The sequence below is a fragment of the Mycetomoellerius zeteki genome, unplaced genomic scaffold (genome assembly GCF_001594055.1).
Source record: "Mycetomoellerius zeteki isolate Tzet28-1 unplaced genomic scaffold, Tzet1.0 scaffold153, whole genome shotgun sequence".
Taxonomy (NCBI): Eukaryota; Metazoa; Arthropoda; class Insecta; order Hymenoptera; family Formicidae; genus Mycetomoellerius; species Mycetomoellerius zeteki.
In genome coordinates, this window is record NW_017256479.1 from 536,047 (window position 1) to 547,732 (window position 11,686).

At 29.8% G+C, this 11,686-nt stretch overlaps 1 protein-coding gene across 1 annotated transcript; it reads right to left on the minus strand.

The window, feature by feature from the left end:
• Window positions 1–1,403: 1,403 nt before the first annotated feature.
• Window positions 1,404–9,437, minus strand: LOC108720593 (protein FAM188B2). The gene is made up of 10 exons (XM_018444694.1): window positions 9,301–9,437; window positions 5,308–5,393; window positions 4,955–5,166; window positions 4,265–4,472; window positions 3,760–3,825; window positions 3,425–3,495; window positions 3,138–3,288; window positions 2,390–2,589; window positions 1,842–1,991; window positions 1,404–1,461 (listed from the first exon to the last, which is right to left on the minus strand). The coding sequence occupies exons 1-10, from the start codon at window positions 9,422–9,424 to the stop codon at window positions 1,416–1,418; spliced, it is 1,314 nt and encodes a 437-aa protein (XP_018300196.1). The 5' UTR covers window positions 9,425–9,437; the 3' UTR covers window positions 1,404–1,415.
• Window positions 9,438–11,686: the final 2,249 nt, after the last annotated feature.

Genomic DNA, 11,686 nt, shown 5'->3' on the forward strand with positions numbered 1-11,686 from the left:
TTTTTTTCGGCAATGCGCATAGCGTCTCGTTCCCCTTGGAAGCTCGTGAGATTTAATGTCGTGAGAAGTGGTTGAGGACAAGTGGAACGAGACCCGCGACTCGCTTATGGCATCGCGACGATGTCCTCGCGGATCATCGGTCTGTGAAATTGCGGGCGTATATCTTCGTCTCTCTCCGTACCCCCCATGGGAAAGATAACTTTTATTATGCACGGTTCTTGCAGTTAATAAACATCAGCTTGTCTTAAGTTCTTTCCACTTTGAACCAGTTTCTGCTATTGTTCGTGATTTACGCAGAATAACTCGCTAACGGTGTGTTCATTGACCGACACAATCGAGACATGCAATTTATTAGGCTTTTTTGAAAGTGCTCAATTATTATAAACGTTCTCAAATGCCCGGCCATTATAGCACAAATGGAGATTTATGATCACTTTTTATTAGATTTTATAAAACAGTCATGCTATTTGATTGTTAAAAAAAGTCTCTATTACCCTTGGAGACTTTATTAATATCTATTCTTGAAAAAAATAATGATATATATATATATATCCTCTTCGTTACATTTTTTTGATTAAAATAATTTTTTTAAATATTTCCCGCGTGTTAATATTCTTTACTAAAATATTAACATAATATACTTACTGTGCGTTAAAAATCTTGATATATTTAAAAAAAATATTTGGACCGAAATTGTTAATATTATTGATAAATTAAAATCTGTTTTTATAAGTCTTCCAGATGATATATGAACACAACGCGATATTGTATGCACATGAGTCAAAGAAGACATATTATTTCCCACGCGATCGCGTGATAGCTTCGAAGAGAGTTTGTTCATCCTTGACTAAACGGTATATCTGAGTATTCGCTTTTTCTAAAATAATTTAGTAATGAATTTAAGTCATTTTAATTTTTGTATTTATTTACATGTGTGCACGGTTATATATATATATTTTAATGAGAAATAGAAAAAAAAGATATTCTTCTTTAAAATAAAAACGCTGTAATTTCCTAAAAGAAGCAAGGTATTTATTGTAGACAAGTATAATATTAAACGTAACAATTACAGAATGTATCTTTTTTTTCAATACACCGTTTATATAAGATAATGATACATTAACACAGCCATTTATTAAAATATTTCACAAAATAATAAAGCTTTTTGGCCATCGTACAAATGCCTGCTATATTGTCTAAGAAAGCGCCGGAAGAATTTTATCACACATTTAAAATTATGAAACGTCTGACATTACGACACATACATGTACCACCTAATTTCTATGTACGTATTTCTATGGATTTATATCATTAACAACAATTAAAAGCCTTTAAGATTAGCGTGCATAGTGATCGATTAGCATCACGCGGAATCACGGATATACGGCTTAACACGGAAGAGACTTTCGTATCCCTCACATCACCGGTGTTCCATTCCATTGTATGAGAGCATCCTGCCACCTTTGGTGCAGCGTGGAACAATAAGTGGAAGAGGTGATACCTTGAATTCTACACTGTTTACAAGGAACGCTCAAGTGATCTCGGAGATATCGCATTTTGTAATTGAGAAAACAATAGCAATCATAGATCTTATTCTCGCACTAAAAAGCTTTTAAAAAATTAATGATAGAAGTAAATAACTTTTCAAATTAAACTGTTGTATCAAGTATGAAATATGTATATGTATATTCAGTATAGCCTAAAATCATATTCATTAAAGTGTAGGGTATATGTTTTTATACGTAGAATTAATTAAATATAAAATTCTCGTAAAACTGAGAAAAGTACTTAAATAAATTTTATGTTTTATACTATTATATTATTTATTAAATAATACTAACTTGGATCGAATAAGTTTCTCTAACGGTGTCGCGGCGATGTCCGCGGTTTCCATTGTTGCAGCATCTGATCCCCCGGAAGCTTCGTTTGCTCTGGTATCCACCGTCAACGTAGCGTGACTGCCACCGCAAGTGAAATATTGAACCTTGAATCTTTTAACATATACGAAATGAGTGATATTTCTTTGTGACTATCCAAGAAAAAATCGGATGCTGTTTATGTATTTGTGTTTAAATGTTAAAAATAAATTCTGAATTACGTTCACATATATTTTCTTTAATAATCTATATGACTGCTTCCTTTTTCATTCATAAATTGCATATCTAATTATCTATATTTATGTAGAGACTATCACACATAGAATCTATCACATAGATTTGTAATAAAATATAAAAAAATAATTATTATATATATTTAACAATTATTATCTTGTTAGAAACAAAATATAATTAGTACAGTGATGATTGCACCGACAAATTAATCAATTATCATTAAAATAAAAATAAATAAAATTATTAAAAACCGAGTAATTAAATTATATAATATATACCGTCGTTCCGCGTGATAATTTCTCAGCAATTCTCGATTGGTGTTGAAGAGCACGCCGTGATGACCGAGACAAAGAGTTACCCATATCGGTAGACTGGGTGTCTTCAATCGAGAACCCGGCTGTTTGCTTATATTGCTATCACTTTCGTGCACTAAAAATCCCGCTTCGCTTCTCATAAGGACACCCCATTGCGGTACAGCCTTTGAATTAATTACAATAAATTAACATTGAATAAAAAATCGTCTTTTTAAAATTCAATTAATTTAAAGTATATTGAAAGACACGATTTATTTTCGATGCATACACTGAGAAAAAAATTTGTTCAACTAACTGAATACATTTAGTTGTTTGCAGATTTGGTTAATTCAACAAATTTTATTTAATCGAATTTAACTGTAGTCTGTTTAACATTGAACAGCTTGTTAAGCAGACTAAGGTTAAATTCAATTAAATAAAATTTGTTGAATTAACCAAATCTGCAAACAACTAAATGTGTTTAGTTAGTTGAACAAATTTTTTTTCTCAGTGTATTAATAAATTTTTTGCAAATCATCTATAATACGTATAAAAATTTCATGTCAATTTCGATACATTTCATGAAAGTTACAATATCGGGAGACGTTGTAGTATATTTTATCAGGAGACCGTCAAGTATATTTTTGTAGTACATTATATATATTACAATAAAACATTATTATAAATATGTAAATTTGCAAAATGTCAAAGAAGTAAATTATTACAGACTTACATATGTATTTTCATCACCAACGTGAAGCACTCCATTATGAAGATGTGGTGAAGCACGTCCAGTTAAAACGAAGATGATAATACTGATCGGACCTTCTTCCGAACACCCACCGAGGATGGATGCCTTTGGATCTTCTAAATCGTTTCGAATTCTGAAATATGCATTTAAATATATTAATCAAAATAACTTGTATTTAATTAATACTTGACTTGTGTCTAATTGAAGCAACCCATTATCATTTTCAACTTCAAATAAATTGAGAAAAAATGTAGAAGAAAATATCTTACTTTGAGAGGCCTCTCGAAAGCACCGCGCTATACAAAAGTAGCTTCGCGCCAGGTCCGCCTTCGTCGTGAAACTGAAGTTGTGAAAATAAAGATTATGATAAAACTTTAATTAATTCTAAATAAAATAATTTTATATTTTATCAACGTTGTAGAGAAAAAATTAATTTTTTAATGATGTGATAAAGTGCAACTAAGATTTAAGTTTGGTACAGAAACTATCAAACATACGAGTACATATGTATATATGAGTCCTTAATTTACATGCCTGATAGCATGTGTGTAATGTCTGATATTCAATTTATCAAGTACTTTAGCTTCCTTGTGTAAGTACTCACCAAGTACAAGTACCTCTTAATAAAGATCTCAAGGTCCTCCAAGGAATTGAACTCGAAAAGATGCAACTAGAATACAAAGCAACCTTTCACAAGGAATGAACTTGAATCTGATAATATCATAGAAAAGGGAGTGTCAACTATACATACGAAGATATATCACGTAATCTTGAGATTATTCTCTAACACGCTTGACAAAATACCAACGCTATAATTTGAGACATATTCTGTTCCGTCGTAAATTAATTAAACGAGAAAGTTTAGATTTCACTGCGCGCTACTCGTTAATGTGATAGAAATGGAGTGGATGCGTTAGTGCATAACTAAATTGCTTTACTGAACGAGAATGTTAATCTCATGTCATTCATTTAACACAAGAAATATATTGTTTATAATTAAACAATAAGAAAAATATTAAAACTAAAATTACTAATAAGCGATTTTTTTATATATCTATTTAACTATTTTAACTAATGAATGTGGAAGATTACAAAAAACAGAAACATACCGTTTCTGTTAATCCATCTTGAAAATACTGTACACTGTGTTGAAGATATGGTGTATCCTGTGGCAGAGCTACTATGGCTCTTGGCACGATGTTGCTGACAACATTTGGACACGTAGACACAGAGAAACCACCTGCACAACGCCAGATAATCTCTGATATTGCAGAAGTCAACACTTCAATCTGTCGATCGTATGAAGGTTTTAGCAAACTGCAATTAAAAGAAAATTTCTTTTTAATAAAGTTACGATTTTATATATATACAATTACACTTGCCTAATAATATTTTAATTCTCGTTTTTTATTAATGTGTTATTCAAAGTTATTCAAAGATATTCAAATTTTTCTTTGTAATTTGGCTAAATTTATAAACATATTTAGAATATATTTAAAAAATTACTTAATAGTCAAATTTAATATAAAATTATAGATATTAATAAAATAAAATACATTTTAATAATATCAATAATCATTATATATATTGATTATTACAAGGTATTAAAATTTTTATAATCATAAATATATTTGTAATAATAACTTATACAATATTTGCTAATAATTATTTAATATTCATATTATTTGTTACTTACTGTTAATTTGTTCACTTAATATTTATTGCCACATTCTTTATAAAGATTTTATCTGCGTACACAGCAATAAAATAATATGTGCTATTTATATAAAGGCACTTACATTTCGGGACCTACATCTTGCCTGTCGCACTTGAACAAAAAATGCTTCAGCATGACAGCTTGCACTGCGGTGACAAGGCCTCTTGTTGTGTTTCTGGGCGTTCTCAATCCAAATGCTAAACTTTGTCCATATGGTCGTAAAGTTAGCCCGGTCCTTGCCCATTCGACTTTAGGTGGACTCGCGCAAGATCCAAAGACCACCTTCCTTAAAGCCTACAGTAGCAAGAAATTATTAATACAACGATTAATTTTTAGAAATTAAACGGATATTTTCAACAATACGTAAGTTTGTAAACTTTTTTATTGTATTTATAATAAAAATTATATACTACAAATTATATACTACAAAATTACCATGCATGTTTCTTCTTCGATGGGTTGTCCACCAATTACGGGTGTTTTTGGTAGGGCTCTTGTATTACGTGGATAGAGTATCCTTTCTGAAACATCAAAATCCAAAAAATATTAATGTTATAAAATAAAGTAGTGTGCACAACTAAACGCCTATTTACACCTGGATAGAGCTCGTCGGGTTCGGCCATAAGAGCAGCATATCGGGCTGCTCGAGTTGATAGCAACATTTTTGAAATATTAATGCTACGATATTAAGAGTATTGAAAGTATCAGTAGTGCTTATTTTATAATATTATATTACGTCTACGAAAAAATATTTTATTGTTCAACAATGCTACTTTTCTATTTTTCTCAATATACGCGGCACGAGTATTGAAGTGTAAGAAATGAGTTCGCTGATGAGTTTCTCAGGTGATTCCGCAGTTGTCCCCCAATGGTACCACGCCGGCAGAATATTGGATATCAATTGAAATCGTGCTGGAATCCGTACGTTCCTTTATATAGGATCTGATATGCGGCGCTTATGCGTGCAGGCATCTCGCGAAATACGTCGCGCCGAAGCGTTCAGACTAATCGCGCACGGAAGGTGTCAATTTGAACGTTCAAAAAGAGACACGCTAGTTGGAAACGATAGACATGCCCTACTAATGTCTATTTGCCACGTCGCACTTCGAGCTGGAATTTGAGTGCAGGTGAGTGTGGCCATTGGAGTAAATTATTTAAAGATTTATCATCAAGAAAAAAGAGATACGAAAAGAGAGGTAATATAAAAAAGAAAGAAAAAGTAAAAGAACATAGAATATAGATAGAAAAGATAAAAGAAAAGAAAATCGAAGAGAAAAAAAAGGAAGAAATATATGAGAAAAAAATAAACCAAATAATAAATAAAAAGAAGAATAAAAAGAAAAAAGAAATAAGAAAAAGAAGAAGCAGAGAGTAAAAAAGAAAGATCATAAAAGGAAAAAAATTTATAGAATTTTCTGTATCACTGAATCGAGTTTATTACATTTATTTGTCATATTCATAGATATAAAAAAAATATATACTATGTTTGTGATTATATTTTATCTTTTTAAGTATGCATGTTAAAATATTAAAGTTATAATGAAGTTTATAGAGATGAAGGATAAAATCAAGATTAGCAAAGAGTAAAGGATTATTTAAAGTTTTACTATTGGGTGAATGAGAGATAATTAAAAGATTAGTTACGCCGTTGCATGTACGTATAATAGTGCTAGATGTAACAATGGGTGAAGTTATCTAACATAAGTTTCTGTATTTCCCGTGTTTTGGTTAACGAGTGTTTTAGGAGACGATGAAGTTTAACACTGTTTACACATATACGCGATGTGTACACTTGAGTCTTTAGACTTCTCGCGTGTACGTCGGATATAATGGCGGAAAGCACACAGAGGGGTAAGATAGAAGTTTGAGGAGTACGGTTCTTGTTTTCTCGGAATAGTTTAGATGAGCTGATCGATTGTTATAGCGGAACCTTGACGGAACCTGACAGAGAACTAATAAAGGAATATGTGGGAATGCCACTCGTACGAGGCTTTCAATCAAATTAGTTGCATACATTGTATTTAAGGTAAGGTACTTTAAAATAAGGTGCTTTAAGGTAGAGCTTCCAGCAGTAGCTACACAAAGGCGTAATTGGTATTTTGATATTCGTATATGTAATTAAGGAAAAGGTAATATCTAAAAGAGAAAACAAAAATGTATTGAGATATTCACTATTAGATTAAAATAATTATAAAAATAATTTTACAAATTTTTTTTATTTGAAGAATTTAAATGTGGTGTAGATGCCAGAAAAATAAATTATATGAGTTATTCCATATTTTTCACATTAAAAAAAATTCTCTTTTAATAATTTAAATTTTTATTTTGCTTTAGATTTCAATTTTTCTTCTATATTTTTAACTCCTTTTGAGATCCTTGTTATTTAATCAAGTAAAATTACATTTTTTAAAATTTTGTCTGATTAAAATTTATACCATTACAAATTGTTAGATCAAAAATTATTATCATATTATTTCAAAAGGAGGGAATTTTGGAATTTTTTATCTTTTCAAATAGCATTAATAAAATAAAAATTCTTCGCGTGCAAACATATGCGTGCTGCAAAAAATGTTCCGATTTTATCTTCTTGATTTTATAAGTAGACGTCATAAAAGCATAGTCCGACTGAATATTGAAATCGTGAGGCAACGGAAGCTGCCATAATCAGCCATTTCAGATTTGACGAAAACATATATATCATTCGACACGGCTTTTCGACTATCTCATAGTTTGGAAGCAATCGCGTGTTCGCGTGCAATCAAGATATCGGATTACGAATTCGCGCCGGAACGGCCATCTGCATTTGGTGATTGCACACACCGATATATCACGCTAATTTACATTTGCGAGGCGCCTCTCGAGAAGGTGTATTTATCGATCTATTCGACCGTTTATATTCCTGCAGTGTATATACACGCTTTTGTATGTTCCATAGAATTATACCTAGTTGCATCCTTGCACCCCGTGTTCTATTTTCTTAACGAGGCAAATGAGCTCGCGTTAAAGGTAGAGTTATAACAAACATCCATGTTATATTCAAATGAAAGCTTTTAGGATAAGTAAATAATAATAAAAACTAATGTTAATGAGAATTTTTATACATTTATTCAGCTGAGCTATTTTTTATAATAAATGTTCTTCTAGAATTGATAGAATTTTTATTGCTTGTAACAGCAACTGCAGAAAGATTTTCTTATGAAGTTATTGTAAAGCATAATAAGATTTATATTTAATATCTATATACTTATTAATAATATATTATAGATTTATAATTAATATTTGTATACTTACTAATTTTTTCATAACATTAAAGCAATGCATTGTTTGTATGATGATCTTTATAGAATTTTAATATGTAATATTTATTTTTATTTTTAATATGTAATATTTATAGCAATATGAAGAAACGAAAAGAGTATATAATATAAATATTATTTTATATAAAATTAAAGATAATTGAAACCTTAAGTAAACCATTTTGCGTCTTGTTTACGAGTAAACTTGTAGAGTTCTGACCGAAAACTTATAATAATATTATAATTATTGTTCTATTAATTAAATTATAATATTTATGAAAAAGAAGTATATGGTTATATATATATATATGCGTGCAACTATGCATATGGCCTTTCTAGGATTTCCATAAAAATTTTCGGTTTCGGTTTTCGGTTTCGGTTTCAACCGAAAAATATAATTGAATATTTGTTTTAAGTTTCGGTCAAAATTAAAAAAGACTGTTTCGGTCGGATTCTATAAAATTGTAATTTTATATAGAAGTATAGAAATAATGATGTGATTTTTAGCCTTAGTGTGTTTGAAGATAAAGAAAATAAATCATCGGATATGAAAAGGTATCTATATTTACTCACTTAACATGGATAATACTTATTAAAACATTTAATGTATGAATAATGCACGAGTAATATGTCGATTAACGCTGCTCTCCGTTTCATAATTTATTAAATTTAAATTCGTGATTGCAGTGATTGGTTTGCACAAATGAGGGTTATCGTAATAAGAGAAAGTTGCTAAAATCGATTGATTCAGTTTCATTCAGCGTAAAATATTAATTTACTATTGGAAGATTATTTTAAAACTTAAATTCTTCTGCACCTATATAAAGAATTTGATTACAATATATATTTATTAGATATTAAAAATATAACTGTTGCAATCTAACTTTTATAATTTAAAGTAGGAAAACTTAGTTTTTTAAAACAATTTTTTAAATACTAATTTTATAAAATAAAATATAATTAGATGTACTTATAAATAACCAATTTAGAATATAATTGTGGATTACATATTATAAAATTGAAGCAATCATAATAACAATAAATCATAATAACAATAAATAAAAAACTATGTCTTTGTGACTTAAATGTTATTCCCTCTGAGAATTATTCCCTATATTCAGAGACTTCGTACCTCTGTCTCGAAGATATGGGGGTAGTTTATCCTTCCGCATCTCCTTACAATGTCGCTTATCGCAGGTGGATGTTGCATTTGCCACAGTGGCCTCCTTCACTTCCGTCAAATCGAGTTCAGCCATTTCCGAAGTTTACTTTTTGTATTTTTATTCAAGATTTAAATTTATAGGCGCATGTCGCGAATCATAGTTTAAATCACTAATTTTAAGTCACTAATAATTGTTTGCAGACAGATCGCTAGTGGACACCATCGCGATTATTTTCTTATGTCAATAATTACATGTTGAGCTCGTTCATTGACATGTTTCTTCGTTTTGAAAAGTATACTTCTTCCGTTTCATGCGTCAGATTTATGATTCACTGATGCAACTTGATTTGTAAAAAAATTCCATTCGTTTCCATTCAACGGTCATTCCTTAATCGACAAGGCTTCCGCAAAAATGCGTCAATTCACTCGCCGCGATGCTTTTGCGTTTTCTCATTTTGCCCGCTGAAGACGGAATGCAGGAAAAATAACGTGCCTTATCTACAGTTTCTTCTAGTGGTTGTCTGGCAATCAATGCTAGGCTTTAACGTTCATGTTTAAAAGTTGAAATACGTGAAGTTCTATGTATTTGGTAATCTTTAAGATGTCAGTAATTTTAATGCACATATTAGTTGGCAGAACAGCTAAAGCTATTTCGCAAATTTATTATTTTGTAACGAACATTAATTACTTTGTTTTATTTTGAAATCAATATTCTTGCATTAAGAATATTGATCTTCTATATGATTAATTTGTATAATTATTTACAAAATATTATATCTCTTCACTATAAAATATTTTTTAATTAAAAAAATATTCATTACATTTACTTAATTTATTCTTATTTTTATTTTACGCGTATTAGATTAAAATTTATTAATTTATAATGCATGTTAATTTATGTGCGTGTATTTTATAAACACATTCTTTAGAATAGCTTTAGTATTATATAAATTAAAATTGCGTTCATTCATTACATTAGACACTCGTTCATACGTTTAATACATTTGTATATGTATACTCCAAATATTTATACTAATCACATCGAGTACCGCGAATGTCTGTGAGGGTAACAATGCTGTTTGTACTTTCATTGACTTGCGATAACTGACAGACTGCCGTCAGACGTGCGGCGAGAAATAATAACCTTAACTAACACCCCCGAGCTGACTCAACTTAGCACACCGCGCGAGCACCCTACACAGGGTGATTTAAAAAGAAAACATAACAATTTCGTCAATTAAATTATTGCATCTACCCATTTCATATGTCTGCTTGTTGATCACCATTAAAAACTTTCAATAAAAAAATAGTTTGTAACTCGATGGGAAATTACATTCAAAATAACTAGTTTATTTTGAATATAATTTCCTATCGAATTAAATATTTCTGTGTCCAATATTCTTCTCATATGTTTATAATTTTCAACAATTATATTATATATTTGAATTAATTTCTTTAAATAGGGAGACTTTCACTTTTTATCTTTTTTTATCAATTAATTATTAAACCTCTTAAAGCTATTTGAATGGCAAAGTTCTTCAAAGAGATTAATTAATATACAATTAAAGAGATTTAGATTTCTGAGATTTTTAAATATACAATACAAAAATTAATTTCTGTATGTACCAGTATATCAAAAATATTATTTGATAGATTAATTGTAATGAGAGGGTTTATATTAAATGGATTACGTAAGAGAATTGTTTGTCTAATTGTTACAAGCGTACTGACAGCTTCGACGTGCCCGAATCATGCTTTTATACCTGCGTAGCACCTAGCACACATCTACTCTATATCTAGGCTATTGTATTCGGCACAGATGTGCGGAGTACGAATCGTCTTATCTTATAGATCTATCGGAGCTGCGCATCTTTGCATGCGTTTCGTGCTATTCTCGTGCCGGCTTTAGACTACTTTAGACAATCGGAAATGAAGTTGCACTCAGGAATGACTTTAATCAAATCGTTATGTAAAAAAGAAATTGAAGCACTTGCATTTTTTTCTGACTAGGATGAGAAAATGACTGTCTGATTATTATAACAATATTTCGCAAACTGTTTCATTAATTACAACATTGCAAAATTATATTTATGTTATTTATAATCTATGATAGTTACAGTTTATTGTTCAATAATTTATTAACAAAGTATTATTAAAATATAAATGTCTGTACAAAAAACCGCAACATTTTGAAATGAATTAATTAAAATGTAATTTATTTTTTATTATTTAATACATTAAAGGAACTACAAAAATATAATAAAAAGTTCAATAAACTTCATGACGGTGGTTTAAATTTCAATATTCAAATTTCTTGTTCAGTGAGAGACTATTAATAAAATAGTTTAATCAATTT